At 39.7% G+C, this 19,501-nt stretch overlaps 1 protein-coding gene across 1 annotated transcript; it reads left to right on the top strand.

The window, feature by feature from the left end:
- Positions 1–3,649: 3,649 nt before the first annotated feature.
- Positions 3,650–19,249, top strand: LOC116222108 (cytoplasmic protein NCK1-like). The gene is made up of 9 exons (XM_031574886.1): positions 3,650–3,814; positions 4,023–4,104; positions 8,155–8,258; positions 8,464–8,551; positions 12,466–12,563; positions 12,735–12,822; positions 17,227–17,322; positions 17,437–17,529; positions 19,015–19,249. The coding sequence occupies exons 1-9, from the start codon at positions 3,722–3,724 to the stop codon at positions 19,116–19,118; spliced, it is 846 nt and encodes a 281-aa protein (XP_031430746.1). The 5' UTR covers positions 3,650–3,721; the 3' UTR covers positions 19,119–19,249.
- The last annotated feature ends 252 nt before the right edge of the window (positions 19,250–19,501 follow it).

The following is a 19,501-nucleotide window of genomic DNA, read 5'->3' as shown; positions in this document are numbered from 1 at the left end:
AGGGTCCAGTCCACACCAGGAAGTCCACCATCCTGGAACTATGTCCCCACTGCAGCTCCTGTCATTGTATAAAGCGGGGAACAAAGGTGGCCCAAAGGGTCCTGGATATTAATATATTATTGGGGCGGTTAATTAAAAAAAAATTGCACAGTGTGGAGAGTAGACCCTTTTACATTTCACTACATGTTCGTGTATGTGACATAAAGAACTTGAACTGTTGAACTAGCCTATCTTTTCAGTGGCTAGTCTCACCAGAGCCATGATGCATGCATTTGCAATAATGGGCTCACAGGTGTGATTAGAGCTGCAACGATTAGTCGACGACGGCGATTGTGAAAAATTGCCGACGATAATTTTTATAGTCGACGTGTCATAAAATATATTAAAAAAATATATATTATTATAATATTTTTTTTGGCAGACGCTAGCAGAGCTACCGGTAATTTCCATTGCAATGCACTATAGGAAGTGCGAAATAGTGCATCTTTAACTAATAATATTTGACCATCATTGAGAAAAATAGAACAGAATCTGCAAATAGCCTAGCATACACATCATGCACCGTTTTCTTTGCCCTCCGTTCTCGTACCTTCATGTGCTGCATATCAGAAATGGCCGACTGAAAAGCGAATTATTCTGAGACAGCTCATGTTACCATGGAAACAATAAACAAAGCTAGCTTTAGTAGCTGCTGCATATGAGATATGGCTAACAGAAAAGTTGTCATTTTTCTCAATGATGGTCAATTATTAGTAGTTAAAGAAGCACTATTCCAGTATTTCAAAGAGAATGAGCTGTGGGGAGCACAAGAACAGTGAGTGTCTAGCAGCAATTATCATAGACATACATGATATATTTATAACTTATAGTAAGGTTTAAGCTTACATGTTGGAAAACAGAACGTCTCATGGAGGATGCTTGCTAACGCTATTTCAGTTATGTGCAATGTAGTAAATCAGTGGATTATCAGAGTAATTGGTTTGTTCTGAATAGTTAACCTCCTCCACTTAGCATTCTTCAAACTAAAGATTGCGGAAAAAAATATTTCATAAGTTGAATTTGAATGTCACTTGCAGCCCAGTTATTCTTGTGTTATTTTGCACTTGCAGAGGCTTGATTGCTAATTTGAGTTACTTTTAAAACTTTATTTGCACTTTCTCTTTACTTTTAAAAGCATATTTGCACTTAAATTTGTATTACTATTTAATTTATGTATTATGATGATTACATTTGTTACTCAAATACATTTGAAATTCAAATTGCAACATTTTGAGTCGTTATTTTAATTTGCTATGGGAAATAATCATTAGATTAGTCAATTAATTGAAAAAATTGTCGATAGATTAATCGATTACCAAAATGATTGATAGTTGCAGCCCTAGGTGTGATGCTCCTACAAATTATTGAATTGCTGTGACCGGGCATCAGCCTTGTTTTTTTGTTTTGATCTTGGGCATCAGGCAAGTATGAAATTGAAGCAGATAAAGAATAAGGATGACCTGCCGTGGCGAGGGTTCAAATGTTTGGGCTTCTTGATGTACTTGGCCCCTTCTAGCCACTGTGTCTACTCTTTTAGTGCCAATTTGACTGCTAGTAACTCAAGAGTTACATAAATCATCATTCTGTTCAACCCTGGAGGCACAAGGATGTACCTCACCATCCTTCTCTGACCTCTGAGAAAGAATAGCTCCTGAGGCATCTACCTCTACAAGGAGAGGCACATCTTGGTTGGAGTGAGTCAGAATAGGGGTTGTGATGAACCTATGCTTAAGCTCTTTAATTAAAGCCTAGGCTGGTGGTGTATAGATAATCTTAGAGTGGGCTCCCCTAGTTAGTGCAATGATGGGAGCAGCCACTGTACTAACTAGGAATCGCTGTACGTTCAGGTTGGTAGGCACCAGCCAGTGAACAAAAGGCCCCACTGACATACCAGTCAGATCAATGCAATACCCCAGGAAAGAGGCTACTCTGCAGAAGCCTGATCAGTACCTCTCTCACATGCTGGGTGGCCTTCTTCTCTGACTGAGAGAAAAATCAGTATTCCATCCAAGTAGACAACACCAGAACAACTCAATATATCTCCAGGACATTATTCACTAGCGACAGCTCTATTGGCATCACAAGGTACTCATAATGCTAGGGGTGATAAAAGCCTGATTTTAGTTAAGCCCCTGTAGCCTGTAGAGAGCTTCCTGAATAAATTCCTCCATGGCCCTTGACTCTGGTACTAGCAGTGTATATAACTATCTCCTAGGAAGTACCAGGTAGGACATCAACTGCACAATTGTAAGGGATAGGGGGACAGGGTGGAGGCCATGCACTTTATAAACACCTCAGTTAGACCATGATAAGATGCCGGCAGTTTAGAAAGGTTGAGGGTAGAGGGAGGAATTGTGGCCAGTGGAGACAGAGAGCAGCTTGTACTCAGGAACTTGAGACATGAGATGGGAGCAGTACACCGCTAAATTAAAACCTGCCACAATAAACCAACATGTCAGTAGAGCACCGGCGTCAGGAGCACACAGACAAGTGTTCTTTTGCTGAGGTTTTTAACAGTCACAATCTAAAGAGAGTCAATGAGGTAGGTCCACAGAGTCAACCCAAAAGTTCAGGTCAGATTACAACTCCAAAAGTCCAAATGTTTTTTTAATGAAACATATCAGACTGCTCTGTTAACAGAGATTTACAGTCCAACTACATGGAGACATTGTACATTTAGAGATTTTCTCATTTTGTATCCTTAAAGATTGCGCAATTATGGCAAAAGGTTCTTGATATTTGAGCTCAACAGCCAATCAAATGACACTTTCTCTTCCATGCTCCTGATGCTGCGACTTGGTACGATGACCTGGAATACCATATTGGGAGCCCCATTCACGCTTTACCTGTTTGCACTGCACCTCATTTTCTTTTTGTTTTTAAATGTGTTCCACACAGAACATTTTGACGACTGTAGTAGTATTTGGCTTTGCATGTTTCTTCTGTTTGTAAAGTAGGCTAGCGTCTAAGGTGTTTCCCCAACCTTTCAAATAAGGCAAAAAAAGGACTTCTTTGTGTTGACTTGCTCACTGCGCATGCACCAAATTTAGCAGCACAGCTATTACTATGGCAACAGTGGAAATAAACAGAATGTGCGGAGGAGGACTTCCAGTGTTTAGCATTACGGATTCCCTCCAATTTCCCCCATTTATTTTCCCTTCAGTGGTTTGTCTCCTCATATAACGTCTCTGTAGTAACGTGTTCATCTTTCTCTGTTGAGTATATGGCGGTTGGCAAACAGCTTTAAGCTGCATTACTGCCACATTCTGGTGGTAGTAGCACGTTACTACCTAGCAGGCGGAAAAATGCATTCTAATGTATAGGCCACACCCAAGTATTAACTGCAGGGCTTCAGAAATAAAAATAATGCAATGTATAAACCACGGTGCATTCATGAATTCCTCTTTATGTTGAGGAACATATCAGGACTATGGGGACTTCCCTTAGGCAGACATGGCCTACAAAATAGGAGGAAAGGCTGTAATTTTCACTCATCGTTCTACATTCACAACCCAAATTTGGAAGTTACAAGAATTAAATGAAAATGTGAATTGAAAAACAGAGGGGTAAAAACTGGATGTGCATTGACTGTGAATTTTGAGAGAAGGCTATTAAGGAGCTCATTTGAGGTGGCATTGAAGACCTTTTTCAGTTTTTTATTTGTTTTCTAGAGAGACAAACGATGAGGAAATGTGAGGTGGAATATGAATACTCAGCCATGGAGGATGGTGAACTAGATATGGTTGAAGGGGAAATAATTGAGATTCTTCAAAAGGTAAATATGGTCTTTGTAAAGTTAGTGATCAAAAATCTTTATTGATGTTTTGAACATGTGATTTGAACATACTGTACATATTTTGCAGGCTAAAATATACTCTCTGGATTAATAATGATAATTTCATGAAAAGAAAGGGAGCCTCTTGTTTTCATTTTGGTATTTTTTCAGTATATCATCTTTATCACTTCCTCTCCCTCTTTCTTAGGATGGATGGAGTCTCGGGAAACATAATGGGAAAGTGGGACTTTTTCCATCAAACTGCATCCAAGAAATGTCCACTTTCCAAGGTAACATTAAACAAATTTCCCAAATGGCCGGTCACAAAAATAAAAAAACATTTTGGACCAACATGCTCATTGTAATGGCCCTCTGAGATCATTGGGAATTAAGACTGACCCTACCTAATGGTTTGCTTAGCTAGAAATGGCCTCAAATATATTAACTTGACAAAAAGGCTGGCTATGAGCACATTCTAGCAAAAGTGTACTGAAAGGTGTGTATAAACCTGAGCTGTTTCACATAAAATCAGGAATCAGCACCAATGACTGTAAACTAAATTTGAGTATTTTTAGTTAATCATCACACATTATCATGTGCCACCATAGAAGAATAGTTAGCTCAATGAAACCAATTGTAGTCATGAAGGAGTCATTATGGCCTAACTTCCAGCATGATGAGTGTTTGATCTGTGTTTGCATATTAAACATGCTATACTGTTCCAGATGCCACACCAGGCTACTATTTTCATTTTACAGATAATTATTGCATTTGTCTTTTGGAATGCGGTATGCTGCCAGTTAACGGGCAATCCACCTGCTGCCTACAGTGCCTCCAAAACAGGAACTGCGCACCAGCCTCAGCTCTTACATGCAACTGACACTAAATAACAATTTATACGCAAACACTCTGATATCACAAAGAAATTGGCAGATTAACGGGATAAATTACCAATCGGGAGAACAATGTGAGAAAGGGGTAAAAAATAAGGAGACTCGCACAAAAAATCGGGAATGTTGTTAGGTATGCATCCTGTAAAGTTTCAGGAATGAGGTCCTCTCAGTGAGGAGTTCTCTATCCGCCACTAATTGACAGAAATATATTCCACTTGTTTTTAGCATTGTCACGACTGCCTGGCTCAAGGCAGCCCTGACATAAAATGGGTCGACCACACCGTAGTAATACTTAAAAAGGGTTTATTTACAATAGAGAAAACAATCAGTATAATGTATTAAAAGGAAAGTGTCGTGCAATGTGTCTAGGGGTAAACAAACAATAGTGTGAAACGCGACGAGGACGGAGGAAATATTGAGTGTGGAGTTCCGTAGCCGGACGTCTTCTCCCAGGCTCTCACCACTGGAACAGTCCGTACCCTACACCGGCAACGCAGAAGTCTGGAGCAGAGAGAGACCGTCAATGGCAAAACCCCAGGCTCTTATAGGCCAGCCCATTAACGGCACTCAGCACCCTGCAGGACAGATAGACAACAGCCGTAACACAAAAGGGGCGGATCCCCTGGCCTTATTAGTAGGGCCGTAACAGCATGTTTTAACATTTTAGTTTAGCCCTACACAATAGCTTTTGAAATGTGATGTATTGTATTTGGGCTACACTCATAATGATAGCAGAGGCAGACAAGCAATAGCCCACTGACAGGTAGGATCATGTAAAATCTCATTACATTCGCAACCACAGGATTTGTTACTAAAAATAATGTAAACATTGGTTAGAGCTCTGAATTACTTCAGTTCAGTGTGTTAGTAACTGCTATTCACATTCACACAAAATTACAGATAATCCAGCAAAACAACAACATCAATTCACCAAATCTCAAAGAGATAAAGACCCTAAGGGTTTGAAGAGTCTTGATTTCTTATTGTGTATATGTGTAACGTGCCAGCTCAATGCACAAAACATAAAGGGGAGGCCACGCAGAATTTATGATATAATAATATATTTATTAATGATTGACAAGTTTATATATTTATCTAATAATTATAGCAAACGTGTGGTGAAGGTCAGTGTTGTGAAGAGAAACAAAAGATGTGATGTAAAGTAGTGATGTTACAAATGAACCCGAGGCTTCGGAGCGTGTGTCACGAAAGTGAAGCACTTACAGACGGAGCGCGTATCGAGGCTTGTATCGTTTTGCCGAAATGACGTCACTGGTGACGTCCGAAGCCTCATTTGAGTCAAGTGCTTCACGAAGTAGTTTGTTCGTTCACTTTTGGCGGGACGCTTCGACTTTATAAGATGTCCCAATTCCCATCTCGTATTCGTGGTTGTTGTCAGTGGTTGGAGACAGAGATAGTTAGAGACTTAGCGGTAGTTGGAGATTTAGATTGTTTGTAGTAGTATAGATAGTACTATAGATTATTTGAGATAGAGTTATGGAGCCAGTTAGGAAGAGAAAGTCGTCACCCGTGTGGGAACACTTTGATTTGATTTCTCCTAATAAGGTCTGTTTGTAGCTTGTATGACTTCCCTAACATTAGCCTATTATTGTGTTATTTCATGTTGTCACGGACCTTTAGTTTAATGAGTATCTTTTTTATTCGTAGGTGAAATGTATGATCTGTGACAAGCAACTGAGTTACAATAATAACACCTTCTCTATGTTGAAGCACTCTCACTACCCTTAGTTTTACAAAAGTACTGACCAGTATTCCAAAAGCACTTTAACTAACCTCTGTTCCAACGGCATACAGAAGAGAGTAAAGATAATTAGCAGGCGTTTATAATCAAACCATCGGATTAAAATTCGCTATGACTGGTATAAACAAACAAACAAACAGACGACGACGATCCAAAATCCAACGACTATCCCAAATCCAATTACTATCCGAACACCAACGACCAATCCAAAAAACTCCCATCCAACGCTCTCCCGACTGCAATCTGATCAGGGCTTTTGTAGCCATCCAACCATGGGGTACACCTGTTGTACACCTGCTCCCCATTACCTGCTGAGGAGACAGAACAGGCATGCAAATATCATGGGGCGGGGCCTAGATCCACCAGGGTTGTAACAGTATGTAATAGGTATGCAATGGTACAGGATATATTGTTGAACCGTTTGGTACAGCCCGTACCATGGTATTATGGTATGCCTGTCAATTTTCTATAATTTCAAAACTTGCTTACTGAACTGCTGACTACACGCATGTTCGCAGATCCACAGAACATCTCTGAAGCCTTAGAATTTCCCTGGAGCCTACCAGCACTCTGTACTCAAATAAGAACTACAGAAGAGAGGGGAAACTAAAAACAAAATGATGTAAGGTCCACATTGACAATGGCGAACCCTAGCTAGACAGCGAGAAGCAAATTTGCAGAGGTACAGCATCTTGCTGTGTGGGAACATTTTGGTTTCAGCGTTCAATACGATGACGAGGATAAGACGACTGTAAAAAAACATAGTCAGATCCACTCCAAAATGTAATGGGTTACTCCTTGGCCTATGCTACACCTTTCATGGAAATCGAGCTAGTCGTTTTTGCATGATCCTGCTTACAGACAGACAGACTAACAAACTGCACTAAAATCCTTGGCGGAGGTAATAACGAAAGCAGTGGGAGTATTTATAGCCCAAGATTTGCAGCCCTATTCAGTGGTTACTGACGTGGGATTATGTCGCCTGATGGAAAAATAAACCGCGTTACAATGTACAGTCCCGCACACATGTCAGCAGTAAAGCTCTATGAAACATCACTGGGAGAAATTGAAAACGAATTGACTCAGACACCCTATCTATCTCACTCCACTGATAGTTAGACCTCCAGAGCAAGTGAAAGCTACCTCACTGTTGTAGAGGCAAAATAAATAGTTTAAAGGGTGACTTTATTGTTTTCTTAAATATAAAGATATCAAAACCGTACCGTTACCGTGGCCCAAAAACCGTGATACATACTGAACTGTGGACCCACTGTACCGTTGCATCCCTAGTATGTAGGTTACAAGCAACACAAGTTTCAAGTAACAAATCCCAAGTTCTGTGGGGCTAGGCACCCACTTATTACAAGCTCCTCACATTTTATGCAGACAATCCCATTGTTTCCTTGAAACACACCTGGATACAGTATTGACCGAAATACTCGTTTTGACTGGTTTCTGTCAAGACTCAAGAACAGTGGTAACCTGCTGTGCTTCACAAAACAATGAATATGCATCATGCAGTCTTCCTGTTATTATCCCTTCTCTGTGTTAGCAACCATTTCTGTAGGTGTCAAATATAAATGTATGTCACATGCTGGCACAAGGGAAGTCCCCTAATATATTCCAACAGTTACATCTGGATTGAAGTTTTGTTTCAGTGTTTTTTTTTTTCTTCTATTTTCCAGAGACAGGAAAGGTGATGAAAAGCAAGGTGCGGTGGGAATACTCAGCCAAAGAGGATGATGAACTGGATCTAGTTGCTGGAGAGACAATTGAGATTCTTGAAGTGGTAAAAAATGATCTTTGTAAAGTCAGTGCTCAAAACTCATTATTGATGTGATATGAACATACATATTGTGGAAACTAAACACTTGTTGGATTAAAAAAGTTAAGTAAACAAGTGAACAAATAATTTCCTAGAGAGAGCCTTTTATTTTCATTTAGGTGTTTCTTTTGTCTCATTATCTTTATCACATCCTCTCCCTCTTTCTTAGTTTGATGATGAATGGTATCGAGGGAATTATAATGGCAAAGTGGGACTTTTTCCATCATGCCTCGTCCAAGAAATCTCCCCTCTCCAAGGTAATATTATGCAGCTTACCCAAATACCAGGGACCTGATGTACAAAGTCTTTCCTAGAATTCATACTAAAAGACAGTGTACGCACAAAGCTGGAAAGGTACAGAAAGAGTAGAAGGGAAGTGGAGACGAGTAGGAGAATCAGTAAGCAGATAAATTAATAAATGCATCAGGCTAAAACATATTGGCATGCAGCATATATAAACATGATGCATGCAAGATTACATGATGCATATAAGATGGTATATACTGTACAGTATATGAAACATATAAGATTGATAGTGGATACAAGTGGAGAGAGCCAGCATTCAAAGTATTTGGGGGTCATAATGTTCTCATTGCGTTCCTAATAATAGAATAAGCAGATGATTGTGATCATACCAGCAAAGAAATGGGTATATGGCAATCCGTTTAAAGTATGATGCATTGTAGGCAATGAGTAGTAGAACGGTGGGTGCAATTGTTAGGTGGGAATGTGCAGCAGGAAGCAGGGGGCAGCAACAACCTCACATTTGAGAGTCTACAGTGAGAGAGGAAGAAAACAAGACACAAATATAGCTGCGATGCGGATTCCTCCAAAGATTGCGAACCAGGGAAAAATGTATATTCTGCACAATTTGTCACTGTATAGAAAAATCCATGCTGCAGACTTACCAATGGGATATTCAATTTGAAATGCAATACTGTCAAGATCCACAAGGGCCTTGGCTTCAAGCTAAGGAGAGAGCGGGGCCTTGGTCAGGCCACAATGTCATGAAATGGTGTGTGTGCGTCTTGCCAAGCTTTTGGTGTATCAGGGGAAAGTTTGTGTCTGTGAGAATTGGAGCAGGCACGCACGGGGAGCGAAGGAGGAGAGAGGGAGAGATTACATTGGAAATCACTCTAGCAATTAGCCAAGCATGCATGTTTCAAATATTCACCAAAAATCTACTTTTCATGTTACAGTCAACTTTTTTTCTGATTTGTGTACTAAACATTCTCAAGTGTCTTCATATGAACTTGTGATTGAATCAAGGTATCACTTTTTGAATAGAAAATGTGTAAAGCATTATTTTAGCGTTAGCGATTAATGCAATTAGCTTTATATCAATAATTTTTGAAGATATAAAGTTGCCTTTGCACATGGAAACATGTTGTAGTGTCATCAACGTGCATACCAAGTTTGGTGTTGATATCGGAAAGATTTGCTGAGATATGACTTCACTTCCTGTTTGGCGGCTTTTCTGCTGAATTTGAGTGGCTGTACCGGACAAACGGTTGTGAGGATCAAAATTCTGTTGGATAACTTTGTGAGGCTTGGTCTGAAGATCATCTCTGGTGATTTTGAAGAAGATTTGACAAAAATTGTAGGAGTTGAGGCCTTTCAAAGGTTTTTGAGAAAAGCGGAAATAGCGGAAAATCTATATAACCGAAAATTGGCGCCATTGAACGTTGAATTCGTCTTGATCCAAGGAATCCAATGGTATCTCATTTTTGAAAATCGGTCAAGCGGTTCAAAAGTTACAGTGTTAACAAAAGTCCAACTTTGACCCGTTGGAGGAACCCTAATAATAATACCTACAATAACAATAGGTTTCCTCCTGACGGAGGAACCCTAATGAGAGAATGAAATCAAGTAATCAAATAGGTTGTCTTTTACACGTATATCTAAACATAGTTATAATGGTGGAGTAATGGTCACGGCCATCAGCGTTGCAAGCAATGATCCTACTATAGGGAGGGAAGAGAGACAAGTTAGCAAATAAAAAAATTACATGTTACAGTAGCCAGACATCAGATAGATGGCAGAGAAAGGAGAAAGGAAGCAGCCTAGGCCTATGGAAGAATAACTAAGGAATGGTGCACTCTAGTCCAACACCGTCACAAGGATGGTCTGGTGCTGACCATATCCACTACGGCTGGCAGGGACAGCAAAGGCAGCCCTTTCCACCAGAGGCTCTTCAATGAGTGCTGGACTCGCACACCATTCCTAACTATGGGGAAAGATTCTACACACCTTTTCTTTGTTTATCCCGATCAACAAGAAATTGAGCACACATGCACAAGTACCACACTCCACCCTCTCTCCTCCCTCATTAGCTGGTTTTCTGTCCAATTCATTAATCACAATTTTGGCCATTCAAATAGTAAATTCAGAGTGGAAATGCTTGAAATTTGCAGAAAGTCAAATACGAAATCGATTTGCATGGGGTATAATTTCTTGCAAAAGGTGTTTCCATTAAAACTGCACTTACAACCTTACGTTTTCATTCCACAGCTGTTCACAACTCCTCCATTGATGTCCCTTTTTAATCCATCAAACATTCAATTTAATAAATGAAAACACAACAGTATTCCAAAAGCACTTTAACTACCATCTGTTCCAACAGCATATTTATCCAAAGCATCAAAATAAAATTGGCTTTGACCGGGAATCAAACCTGAGTGGCCTGCACATGAGGCGACATTGCTAACCGTTGTGCCACCATACAACCCTTAAATCTATCAGGTCAAACAATTATTAGAAGAAAGAATAGAAAAAGAAAGCCTTTATTGTCATTGTATTCGCATACAACGAAATTTGAATTAATGGAGGTATGTTTTTTTCACCATACGTTTGTGTGCATGTTATTATAGCAGGCCTTGCGCACCACAACAAATTGAACAAATTCACTGTCCCGAGAAAATCTTTCCTACACCGTATTTTTACGACCAGCAGGTGTCACTAGAAAGCGAACGATGCTTCGAGTAATTAACCTTTTTTCAACACGTCTGGCTGGAAAGCTTCAAAAGGTTCATGAAGCTTCATTTCGCCATCACTATTGAGAACCGCAGGAGATATAAACCTCAAACTCGAGCTAGACATAGAGAGGAACACGAGACTGTCACTTGCTAAAGGCCAGAGAAACTAGCCAGGTATTTATATCCTGGCTAAATGGCAATGCGAAACAGGTGAGGGCACACAATGAGAAACAGGTGAGGGCACACAATGAGAAACAGGTGAGGGCACACAATGCGAAACAGGTGAGGGCACACAATGCGAAACAGGTGAGGGCACACAATGCGAAACAGGTGAGGGCACACAATGAGAAACAGGTGAGGGCACACAATGAGAAACAGGTGAGGGCACACAATGCGAAACAGGTGAGGGCACACAATGCGAAACAGGTGAGGGCACACAATGAGAAACAGGTGAGGGCACACAATGAGAAACAGGTGAGGGCACACAATGAGAAACAGGTGAGGGCACACAATGAGAAACAGGTGAGGGCACACAATGGGAAACAGGTGAGGGCACACAATGAGAAACAGGTGAGGGGACACAATGGGAAACAGGTGAGGGCACACAATGAGAAACAGGTGAGGGGACACAATGGGAAACAGGTGAGGGCACACAAAGAAAACAAAGACACATGTGAACACAAATAACCACAAGTCCATAATAATGTCTTTTGGCCACCAGAGGCCCAATTTGTGGCAATCGCTGCCTCAAGGAATTTTCCTATGGGTATATTCATATTGATTGCCAGACACATGTTGATCAGCCAAATCAAATTCTTCTGTGGCCAGTTTTAATGTTAAACAGGGTAAGTTTGCTGATATCTGACAAAATTGCCAAAACTGTAGCTTCTTTTCACGTCTATGGTTCCTGAGCAGAACAATTTGACAAGCTTTTGATCGCATCAAATTAGAATAGTTTACTTTCAAGCGCAATCATTTTGCAATTTGCAAGTTGCAATTGTAGCCTACACAATATCAGACAGGTAGGTTTTGGATGTCACATTATCTCATTGCCAACAACACCCAATCCCCTTTGATGCCCCCCAATGTCAAACACCTTCCTACACCACTGGGTGTCTGTGTTTGACCATCTATTAAGGATCTTGTTTGAGGATGTATTAAAGTTTTTTTTATTTATTTTGTATTTCTATACACAGGAAAGGTGATGCAAGGCAAGGTGTTGCATGGATACTCAGCAATGAAGGACGAAGAACTGGATCTAGTTGCTGGAGAGACAATTGAGATTCTTCAAATGGTAAGTTATTGATAATCTTAAAAATATGAAAGTATCATGTGCTATGAACATACATGTTGTGAAACCAAAAAAACTGTTAAAATTTTGAGGATTTACAAGGAATAATTTCTTCTTTTGTCATTTTGGTATTTGTTGATATCATCTTAATCACTTCCTCTCCCTCTTCCTTAGGATAATGGAATTTGGAGTCTTGGGAAACATAAAGGGAAAGTGGGACTTTTTCCATTGTTCTATGTCCAAGAAATTTCTGCCCTCCAAGGTAAGATTTTACACATTCCCAAATGAGAGTTAAAAAAATGACTTTGTTAAAAAGTAAGGCTGGCACTGGCTTAGGGTCCAAAGCACATCCAAACCACTTGGTGGCAGTATTGATAAATGCGACATCCAACTTGAGATACGCCAGTCTCCCTATTGCATGCCAATATTAATTTGAATCTTCTATTTAAAAGGTAAAATTATTACTTTACATATCATTATGTAGCTTTAACCTATGGTAAGGATTCCAGTCATGAGTGATGGTCATGGCCTCCTTGCACAAAAATGAAAGAAAAAAAAAGACTTTTTGTAAAACTTTTGAAATGCATTTCATACATTTGTCACCTTGGTTTTATAAATATCATCATTTGTTTTTTCCAGTGTTCTAGTGTCCACATTTCTAAAACCGTAATTTCCCAATTATAAACTGCACCTTATATACACCGCATTACAGTATTTTATGTAATACTATAAAAGAAACCTGTGTATCGACCACACCTGTGTATTAACCACAGTTTATTTAACGTTACATCATCCTGTCACGTAAAACTAAATGCCATGTAGTTGTGGTGCCAGTGCTACTAGCCATTTAAAAGTTGTATGGGCAAAAATGCTACACCCTCTCCTCAGATGTACGCAGACACACATATAAGCCATTTCATTCCCACTCACTGTGAAAACCATGCATTTATTAAGCATTTATTTAGTGTTATGGTGTCGTGTGGAAATGGATGCTAAATGTTTAAGTCGAATTGTCAATAGATCCACTGGCAACTCATGAATTAACGTGTTCAAGAAGGGCAAGGGGTAGGGGGGAATTCACCCCCTTCATTCACTACATTGGTATCAGAATAAGGCCCTCGCTCCATTCCTCACTCCTCGCTCTATGTGAAACCATTTAACGCCATCTGCAAGTGATTGTGATCATTCTGAACCCAAGACTGTCTTTTATTGGTGAGCTGATTTTGAGAAATTTAACTTTGCTTCAGGTTATGCAGCAAATGTTTTTACTTCTGGTTATGTTATGGTTGCTATGCTAGCTACCTAGCTAACTAGCCAAAGGAAACTTTTAAATAACCTTAAACGTTTTAAATGGCTGATTTCCACTTGCATGACATGATAGCTATTGAGAATGAGTTCGTATTACACACACTAGCAACTACCAACTGTTAAGATGGCTCCTTAAGCTAGAGTTAGCAAGGATAGTTCATAGCTAAGTTAACTGGCATGACCTCTCACATGTTTTAGACACCTCTTGCAGAGGTTCAAGCTCGTTAAATAGGCTACAGTTGGGTGGGAATACACACACCTGTTTCTTTATTGTTATGGATGACTGAATGTGAATGAATATGTGTTCTGTCCCATGTTGTTTTTATCTGATACATTAATGGGATTCGTATGTGATAGAGACTCATTCTACCTGGCAGAGTTACTGTGTGTGTTACTAACTTCCAGGCGAAAATATAATGCATTCCCATGTATAGACCGTACCCAAGTATTAACTGCAGGGCTGCAGTACAAAATCAATGTATAAACCGCGATTAATAGTCAGAAAATTACAGTACACATTGACCTGTGTACGATCAGCTCTTGAAGTGACATGAATATTACACAACTGTGATGAAGACTACTGTTCTGTTTGTTGCACACACTGACTGGTCAGCTAGAGGGCCACGGGGAGTAATTAACTGAAAAAGTGGAGTGGATTAGAATCGTGGACTGTACTTTTAAGTATTGAACACAGAAAGAGAACTTGATCACTCTATGCAGATAACTATCCAGTTCTGGTCATAGGCTTGTAGTTAAGCTTGTAGTTGTAGCAGTTTGAAGACCAGTGTTCACCCTCAGGTTGAGTGATGATGTTTACTACAGCTCTCTGGGCTACAGTGTCTAACCCTCTGACTGCTGCTGTTTACCTGTCAGTGAGCGTTATCTGTTGTTTCATACCGTTGCATCCACTTCTTTGGGGTGTATCTCATTGGAAAAAAAATGATGTATTGTATAATATAACACAAAATGGCATACAATATCTGGTAACATAAAAATGTATATTGTATTGTCTAGACATCCAATGTAATGTAATGAACAGTTGATGTATTTTGCTCTTGCTGTGTTTGGAGGTGGCTGAATCTGTTGATCTCCACTGGAAAATTGAGAACCTGCAACTTCCTAATGAAGGCCTTAACAAGGCTGTACATGTCATGTGTGACATGCTGTGCATCCTGTGGGATCATAAGGAGAATCTGCAAAGTGGGCCATGCATGTGTTCAAAGTTTAATTAAGACTAATATGCTAAACAAAGGATAAATATGTTGACCATGTATTTTAACCAAAAATCATGGACTCCATTTTGCTATTTGCAACGTACACGTTTTTTAACAAAGAATTAATTAATCATGCAGGCCATTGTGCTACAATGTTGTGTCATTGTGGACTCTGGGTATTGATTTAATGGAAGTTTTATTTTCGATAAACAAACATCATCCTCTTTTGGTGCCTGTATTTCAATATGTGCACAATTACACCAATTACATTGGGAAACTTGGCATTGCTGTGAACTAATACTGCCCACCGCATGGTCAAATATACCTTCAAGTCAACATGATAATCCCTTCCCATACAATTGGGCCATTGTGTGATGGCTACATTGACAGTTGCAGCAGTTGGCCTACACAATAAACATACTGTATGCATGAGAATTTCTGATCACAGTAATACACAGACTGTTTAGCCGACTTGCCACATTGTTAGTCCCTCTTTGTGTAGCCAATCTGCAAAATACAAATATTATGCATACGCCACATTGAGACCATCCACAGAGGTATGCATGTTTCCCCGGCAAGTATCGTTTCATAAACACTGTTTTATGTGTAGAAAAGTGCTCAGCAGGATTTTACTGCGTACCCTTCAAGTCCCAAATTCTTTAGCAATTTTATAGCTCTGTGGTAGGACAGGTCTGTGTGTTCAGAATCACGCTCCGCCCATAACACCACTGTCTAGAGTCTTTGCCCTAATGAAATTCACTAGTTTTGTCACAACATCAAGTTGTGAAGTTTTAGCTCCAATTTACAAAGCTGATAAATAATGCAATGCAAGAATATTATTTTTTTTCTGGGTTCATTTCAGACAGTCAGGGATTGAACCCAGGCCACTGGATAGTGCATCACACTGAGCAAATGTGGTGCAGATTTTAGGAAAAGATTGACAGAACATCCAGACAAAAATCAGACGGTAGGGAAAATCCCAAAAACACAGAAGGTCCAAAAAGAACAATAGATATCTCGTGGACAAAAACAGGGTAGATAAACTGGTTGAATTCCAGTGCCAAAACGAGTCAAAAACAAAGAAGCATCTAACTGCTAAACAGTAGAGCAACAAACCAGGAACATCCAGAAAAACTCACAGGTAGACAAGACGTAGCTTCTGCGTGGTGAACCAAGGTACACAGATCATTAAGACTCGATGATGAGTTTGCCAAAGGGCCAGGTATAAATACTAGAGTAATTAATCATGTGACTGTCCGATGAGTGGGTGGGTACAGAAAATGGCGGGAAAAACAAACAAAGGCAGGAAGTAAACACAAAAGGTGAGAGGTCAGGGGGGTATTCCACGTACGTGGTTTAGTGACAAACCTGGATAAGTTACCTCAGAGTAAGTGGTAAACCTCCTAATAAAAGAACCCCCGTTGGTTCATTCTCTTAGCTAAACAATGTCAGAGGGCTCTTCTATTAGGAGGTTTACCACTTACTCTGAGTTAACTTATCCAGGTTTGTCACTAAACCACGTACGTGGAATACCCCCCAGGACTAGCTCACATGGACAATATGTACAGAACACATGGTGACAACAAACACAGGTATAGAGTCCTTGGCGGCCTCCAGAGGCCAACAAATGTCCCAACTCGTGACACCTTCATCCGGCCCACAGGCCATATTTTGCCCCGGTCTGTTTCAGACCAATCATTCCTAATGAACAGATTGCACAACAATGATGACAGTGTAACAGTTATGTTCTTTATTTATTTAAGAAAAATCTTACATTTGTTGGCGAATGCGATGTTGACTATCAAAATATAGGCCAAACAATAATAGCACATTCATATTTGCACGGATCTAACTTTGTTAATGATGTCATTAAGTGTCACTGTTGTATCATTGTATGGTCTGGATATCATAGTTACAGTTTCCAGACAGTTCAGCAGCAGATCAGCTGAACTTTTTATCACACAGCAGTCACGGATCACAGTTTTAAAGCGCAGCTAAGCAAGCCAAGTGTTTATTGACAGTGCAATTGCCTTCTTTGGGGTCTCATTTAAGTACAAATATTTACTGTATAATATATGATAAAACACGGCATGCAATGTCTGATTTAGTAACAACATACACAATTTGTATTTTTTTGTCTGCAGACATAACCCAAAGAGCCTTGAGAATGCACTATGTGTTGGTCTTTGGTCCAAGTGTCCTTATGTTCACTGCATTTGTGCTATGGGGCGTTATTGAGGGTAAGTTTTTTTGAAATTATCAAAGTATTTACAATTATAATATTCACTAATTTGTGAAGGATGGTTTGAATTTTACTGCTGAATGTTTAATGTTCTCATGTCTTGCCATTATAGGATTCCTGAGTGAGGTGGTTATCTGCTCAACTCTCAACCTGATTCGGTTCATTACGCTGTTCAAGACTAGTCTGTATCAGAAGAAACTCCCAGGTTTGAGAATGAAGCAAAGCTTCCAGTATTGTATTTAGAAAATGTTCAGTCTTAACATTTTCATGTCTTAACCATGAAATAAAATATAAAACTGTGACAGCATAGTAAAAGTATAGAATGGTCGGTTTAATCATCAGAAACTTGCTCTACAAAAAAAAACACCCTATGAAAGTGTACCTTGAGTATTGACGTTTATTATTTTACTACAGTCCCTACAGATACTTCTGATTACACAGTTTTAGATGTTTTACCAAGACTTTCCTTTACAATACATATACCAGTCATGTTACGCTGTGTAGGCCAGACCTGGGCAAAGTGCGGCCCAAGGGCTATTTGCGGCCCGTTGGCTGTCCCTGTGCGGCCCGCGGAGGTCAATTGTAAATTAGGAATCAAACGTAAATACCTGTACTTATTATACGGCTCTTCAGAATGTTCCAAAAAGTTCTGTTGATTTGAATGGGCCATCCCAATGTTGGCAGGTCTGTAAATTCACTGCTGCGAAATATGTATGACTGCTGTCATTGTCAAAGGGTTTTGTACTTCTAATTCACATCTTTCATATCATTCCGCAACGCAAGTAGTCCGGTCATTTAACGTAACTGAAAGTCATTGAAACTTAAAGTCAGAAGGTGGGTTGCTTCGCATTTGCGTGAAGAACTAAACGGCAACAAAATCCTTAAAAAGAGGTATTTTGGAGAAATGTCTTCTATTGTTTTGGCAAGTAATCTTATAATAAGCGGGATGTTTTTTTATTTCCGTAGGCCTACATTCGTGCGTGTGGGCGTGCCTGCGACCATTTGCGCTGATAAAAATTGATAACTATTAATTTGTATACTATTGCATTGCAAGCTTGCTCTCGTGTGTGTGTGTGCCATGTGTATTGATCGTCTGGGAACATCTTTAATACTGCAAAAACATGCTCATTTTCAAAATCGTTTAGGTGAATGTTGATTAAATAATGTTGGCGTTTTTTACTATGCCTGCACCAATTTTTTTTGATAGGCTAAATGTAACATCTACTCTTACCAGTAGCAGTTAATCAAAACCATACAATTTAATGTTTTTTTATAAAGAGATACAACTTATATTGAGCAGAATTGAGTTCAGCCTATTGGTCCGGCCCTCCACAACAGTCCCACTATCTCATGTGGCCCCTTGGGGAAATGAATTGCCCACCCCTGGTGTAGGCCATTATAACAACTCATATCAAACATTGTGTCGTCAAACATCTGATTATTAGTTTCAAACTCACTACGTTCTATTTTAACAATCTAAGTGCACAGTCTGAAGCATGTAGTGCGAGTGCATTTAGGGCGTGTTCAAATCAAATATATAAATTGCACTCCTAGTCTTGGTGGAGAGGATGATGTGGTAGTTTTGTTGTCTTAAATTATCTTGTAGAAAATGTACCAATTTCCTTTCTAAATTTTTTTTCTGAAATGTTTTTATTGGCTTTAATGTCTTAACCTTGTGTTGCTTTTACAGAAAAAATCAAGACCATCATCAAGAAACCATTTGCCTTTGAGTACATCATTGTTGTCAACGTTTTATATTTTGGTAAATATTCAGACACTTTTTGTGGAATGTGACAAAGACCCAAATCCAGACCAATTAATTCTGTACAAGCATATGCTATACACACCAGACTCAGATAGACAACACCCTATTTTGTGGTGCCTGTTGTCATATGTTATGTGCTGCCTAATTGGCTTTTCGTAAAAATGGTGCCGGAAGTGAGAACTCATGGTCCGTCATTTTTTAAGATGTCGATGGTCAATTTGGAATCCTGAGCACACCACTTCAATGAAGGTGCACTGCCCAAACCACCACACAAGCCGGTCCCAGGCAACACACCCCAACATCAGTGTGGGTGAAAAGAGTGCAAGAGGGGTGAAAGGTAGTGAGGCAGATGGAACACAGACACGAGAGGGTGGGGTAGTGGGGTTACCTGTGAAGTAAAAGATGCAAAGGG

The sequence above is a fragment of the Clupea harengus genome, chromosome 10 (genome assembly GCF_900700415.2).
Source record: "Clupea harengus chromosome 10, Ch_v2.0.2, whole genome shotgun sequence".
NCBI classification, from domain to species: domain Eukaryota; kingdom Metazoa; phylum Chordata; class Actinopteri; order Clupeiformes; family Clupeidae; genus Clupea; species Clupea harengus.
This window is presented reverse-complemented; position numbering and strand designations above follow the sequence as displayed.